We start from the raw sequence: 5289 nt of genomic DNA on the forward strand, positions 1-5289 counted from the left end.
AGTCTCCTCATTGGATTTCCTTCACCATACTACATGATTCAAGACCTTTTTCCCCCTAGAAAATACAAAGAACTCAGACCCCATAAGGAGATACCAAATTACTTCTTGAAATCTTCTTCCAGCACAGAATCAGTTAGGCCCAGTTAGGTTGCAGGAAGGATCTAAGTCTTGATGGGTTTAGGAGTTAAAATCCATAAACACGTTTGCTCATAAAAGATCAAGAGAAAAGAGTATAAGAACACACGCCTGTTTAGTGTATACAGTCTGGAACTTCTATCCCCCTGTACTACATAAGCCATTTATCACTGGAAATATAAGCTAAACCACAGGCAATGCAACAATAAAGCTGTGCAATTAATCAGGAGAAAAAGACAAAAACAGCAAGAAGTTTATCACAGACTTAAAAGGAAAATTACCATAGACGTGTAGCACTAGACATGCTAAATAAAGAGAAGTTTTAACAGCTGTAATTCTAACATGACTTTTCAAATACTGTCATTTGAAGAGAGAGTGAGGCATCATTCACCTTTCACCAAAATCTGGAAGTAAAATAGACTAGGATTCCAAAGAAAGGATGTAAGACACCTTTTTAAAAAAAAAACAAAAAACAACACCTGTGACACCATGAGGCTTTTTCTTTGCAGCAAATTGCAGTAGGAGGGGAAGAGCTAAGCTGAAGGAAAAAAAAAACCCAAAACACCAGAACCCCTCCCCCCCAACATCTCAAAAATACAAAAACAGCTTTCTTCTTTCCAAGTAGAGCAACCAAGTGTTTATTTCCCCTTCCTGATCACAGAGCTTATTGTGACTAGATATTAGCTTCAGTGAAAACACGCAAGCAATTGTATCTAAACTATTGGTCTCCCATTTATGTTACCCCTTTAATTTGCTATTGTTGTTATGCAAGTCATCTGGTTACAATTAAAATGTGATGACCTGGGGTAATGGATTTTGTTGTACTCACCCCCCCCGTGTCCTTCCCTCCCTTCCAAAGCTCTGGATCCTCACCACAACTCCCCAAACCCAGACCACCACAGAAAGCATAGCCTTAGTAAGAGTAGGCAAGTAGTACGGGGCATTTGTAAAATGTTTGGGGGGAAAAAATAAAGGACAAACAAAAAACCAACAGGAAAAAAAAACCCACAAAACAAAAAGAAAATAAATTCTTACCGACTTTAATTTTGGCATATAAAACCCACGAAGTTAAAGCAGTATCTGACCACACCTCCAACTTACAGAGATGTTCCATCAAGCACATATCATACTTCAACAGTCATTCTTTACATTCTATCAGTCACACCATAACCAGATTTAATCAATTCCAAAGGAAAGTAACATGTCAGAGGAGTTCATATAGCATTCCAATACAGAAACACTACTCTACGTTTTGGGTCACACCATCTTGCAAGATCAAAATCCTAAAGGAAAACCAGAGAGCAGACATGAAAAATTCTCTAGGCAAGTCCTCAAGTGTATCATTTTAAGGATTTAATAAAGATACCATAATCTTTCAAAATGAGAAATAAAACCCAATTCCATGTAGAACTTACTAACCACAGTGCATCTATTTAAAACAGTAACAACCCAAGCTATTGAAATTCACTATTCCAAAACTTGCAGTAATCTCATTTCTCTGGTCTGTTTATTTCTGAGTAATAGGAAAAGAGTTCTGGTCCATTAACTCGCCCACTCTCTCCTGGAGGAAGTTAACCAACTCGGCTAATACAAAGACATGAGTTTCATCCAGGTCTTGTATGATGAACTTCTTGCCCAATGCATTCGACTCATCCAAGTAGAGCAGAAACTGCTTCATCGCTGGGTCACTGCAGAGACAAAAACACAGAATCACGGAATGATATGGGGTTGGAGGGGACCTCTGGAGATCATCTAGTCTAACCCCCCTGCCAAAGCAGGTCCACCCAGAGCAGGTTGCACAGGCAGGTTTTGAATGTCTCCAGAGATGGAGACTCCACCACCTCTCTGGGCAGCCTGTTCCAGGGCTCTGCCACCCTCAAAGTAAAGAAGTTCCTCCTCATGTTTAGATGGAACTTCTTATGTTCAAGTTTGTGCCCATTTCCTCTTGTCCTGTCACTGGGAACCACTGAAAAAAGACTGGCCCCATCCTCTTGACATCCACCCTTTAAGGATTTATAGGCATTGATCAGATCCCCCCTCAGTCCTCTCTTCTCTAGACTAAAAAGACCCAAGTCCCTTGGCCTTTCCTCATAAGAGAGATGTTCTAGGCCCCTCATCATCTTTGTAACCCTTTGCTGTACCCTCTCCAGCAGTTCCCTGTCTTACCACATCAAATCCCACCACCTCATTGTAATAAGATACAGCTAAAAACAAACAAAAAAATACCGTTTGAAGACACTCCCAAAATTCTTTGGGAAATTAATATCAATTTCAAGAGTTGCTCACAATTTAAATAAAGTTTAGGAAGCTTTTGAAAACATTGTTTCTTTCACAATAATAATTGCTTGAGTTAGAGATAAAAATAAACTGATAACGGAGTCTACTGAGAAGACCTAGCTGCTTGATTAGCAGAAGTGCCCCTATGCTGCTGTTAAAGTAGCTTAAAAAACCAAAACCCCAACCCCTAATAAGGCAAATTTGAACTTACATTTCTATCTTCAGCAATAGCATCATAAGAACATGTTTTCTTAAAGCACACTTTTATTTAAAGGTAACCGAAACCCAGGAGAATGTAGATCTCACTCAAAGTTGTATAGCACAGAGAAAAAGTGGTCATGTATAAATTGTACATTTATCACACCGTAACTGAACAGTCTCTTCTTTTTCATGATGTCACCTTCTAAGTCAAATTTAAGCGTTTAGAAGAAAACGTTTTGGAAGCATAGAAATTACAGGTAACTGAAACACCTGCATTATACTAAGCAGTTAGATAAAGTGGCTTCAAAATATAAGCTCTTTGATCCACTCAAATTTTGAAGAATTCAGACAATATTATTCTGATACTAGTTTTTACAAAACAGGAAGAACATGCCCTTTGGTAAAACTTAGTATTTGATTGCAACAACTGGTGAAGAATATGGTCTATGAATATGTGCAAGAAAAACAGGAAATTGGAATCGGGTAGCTCAGAACTACTGCTACTACTCAGGACTACTGTGCACAACATTACACTGTTTTATTTGCATGATTTACACATTCAGAAGTGATTATTTTTTCCCACTCCCTGCCCATTTGGTATCTTATATATCCTAAGAAAATTGGGTTGTAAAAAAAACTTGTATCTGAAGTGTAAAGAAGGGGACAGGTTTATAGTAATTCTGCATCTTCTTCTAGGACGGAATTTTGTGCAAAATCATAGCCTACCTTTATGCAAAGGTGGAAAGAAAACAAACAAAACCAAACCAAGAGCTAGTGAAACCAAATCAAAGGTCGCTTTTCCAGGGGGCTGCTGAAAATGTCTGATGGCATAACAAATGCTGTGGATTTGTTATCAGACAAAAAATTCCCTTCCCTTCCAGGGAGAATGATTAAGTTCCATGTTAATACTAAGTAGTAGGACGTGGCCATGGAGCTGAAAAAACCCACGCAGATCTTTAGGTGCATGCAACGTAAACACATAGGTACAAATTAAAATATTTTGCTAACTGCCTGATATGTTAGAAATTGTTGCCTCATCAGTCAAGAATTCTGCTCTGGACACTTTTACATAGGCAGCTGCAGGCAGGCAATTTCTTGTGCTTCAGAAGCTTTGTCAATGCACTAGCATAGAGCCAAATTTGAGAAGACAGGCTTTTTGTTAGAGCAGAGTTTAGGCTCTGATCTGCTTGCACACAGTCATCCAGAATTCAGCTGGCTAATGTCCAGTCAGCTCAGAAGTTAACTGCTGCAAGATCACAGCTATATGCATCATGCAGGCACATCACAGGACGTTCAAGGTTCTTCTGCTTTTGTGCAGTTATAATCTGTTAACATGCTTACAATCTACGTATACAGCAGAAATATTTTATGTCATATGGTGCTATGCAATGACCCCACAAATCTTGACTGATGCTTCTTTTTACTTTGGAGGTAACCAGTTACCTGAGTCTTAGTCTAGAGACTTCAGATTGTATGAAAACATCTTCACTGCACATACATCAAAAGCTTTGACAAACTACAATCATATTCTGCTCGAGTATGATCTACAAACAGAGCCACATGTCAGTCTTGAACAGCATTTGGAGTGCAATTGAAGAAAAAAAGACAAGAAAGGATGAAAGGTTCTCTCACCTCCCTCTAGAATCAGTAAAGAAACACGTTTCTTGTAAACAATGACAAAAAAAAGTTTTTTGTAAGCGATATATAATGAACAAGAAAGAACATCTAATGGTTACATATAAGCAGAAAACAGTATCTCAAAAAGAAGAGTTTGGAATTAGGATTACCTACAACTGCCACTGTCCTTCTTCCCCCAAAGGCTGCACTTTTCTCTTCTCTGCTTGTCCAGCATGACTCCTCCTCACAATTCCTTTTTTTTTAGGCTCTAGACTCTTAAACTTCTTAGAATACTACTAGCTCTAAAGAAATACATAGACTGACCCAACGAGAGACAATAAGTGTGATTACTAACCATTCAATCAGAACACCTTTCAAAACGTTCACCATCTTCTCAGTTTTCTTGCAAACACTGAAAAGGAAGAGGTGACGAGAACTCCAGCTTCAGGCTACCGTCATAAACAGAGGAAACCTGAAAGAAAATGAAACGTCTTGGTTGAACTCAGCAGTCCTTCAAGACAACTCACCAGCAGCGCTGCCCAGCTCTCAGACAGAGTGGCTGGGGGCCAGGCCGGGCTAGCAGAGGCCACGCCGGGCTAGCAGGGGCCAGGCCGGGCGTAGTACCGAGATGCGTGTCGCGGTTTGTGCCTCAAACCAGGACACTGCGAAAATTAAAGGCCCCACTCCTGAAATCAGTCAGGGCAGCTTTGCCCCCCCTCCCCTCCCGCCAGCTCTGCCGAGCTCCTCCAGCGGCTGCGGCCGACTACCGGCCCTTCTGCCGCCGGGGGCGAGCCGCGGCCTTGCGAAAGGCGGCCCCGGGTGGAGGGAGACAAGCCTCAACCCGCCCCTGGGTCAGCCGGGGGCGGCAAACGGGCGGGGCGGCTCCCGGCCGGCAGGTCCCGCCGCTCCCAGGGGCTCCGGTCCCTTCAGTCCCCCCCGCCCTTCACCTCCGCCACCGCCGCCGGCCGCTTCCCTGACGACGGAGGCGCCGCCACCGCCGTGCTTCGCGCGTGCGCAGCCTTCTCCTCTTCCTGCCTCCGCTCCCGGCGTGGCCTCCGG

General features: G+C 42.2%; 1 protein-coding gene across 1 annotated transcript; it reads right to left on the reverse strand.

The window, feature by feature from the left end:
* Nucleotides 1-758: 758 nt before the first annotated feature.
* GTF2H5 (general transcription factor IIH subunit 5) lies at nucleotides 759-5231 on the reverse strand. Its single transcript, XM_074168073.1, has 3 exons — nucleotides 5178-5231; nucleotides 4586-4702; nucleotides 759-1823 (listed from the first exon to the last, which is right to left on the reverse strand). Exons 2-3 carry the CDS (start codon nucleotides 4618-4620, stop codon nucleotides 1643-1645), a joined length of 216 nt encoding a protein of 71 aa, XP_074024174.1. The 5' UTR covers nucleotides 4621-4702; nucleotides 5178-5231; the 3' UTR covers nucleotides 759-1642.
* Nucleotides 5232-5289: the final 58 nt, after the last annotated feature.

Source organism: Numenius arquata, chromosome 2 (genome assembly GCF_964106895.1).
Source record: "Numenius arquata chromosome 2, bNumArq3.hap1.1, whole genome shotgun sequence".
In the NCBI taxonomy this organism is placed as follows: domain Eukaryota; kingdom Metazoa; phylum Chordata; class Aves; order Charadriiformes; family Scolopacidae; genus Numenius; species Numenius arquata.

Bases quoted from the DNA above. Each gene is read 5' to 3' on its own strand.
- GTF2H5 (XM_074168073.1), bottom strand. From the start codon at position 4,620: ATGGTGAACGTTTTGAAAGGTGTTCTGATTGAATG. The intron at 1,824-4,585 runs GTTAGTAATCAC...TTGTCTCTGCAG, and splicing joins AAAGGTGTTCTGATTGAATG to TGACCCAGCGATGAAGCAGT.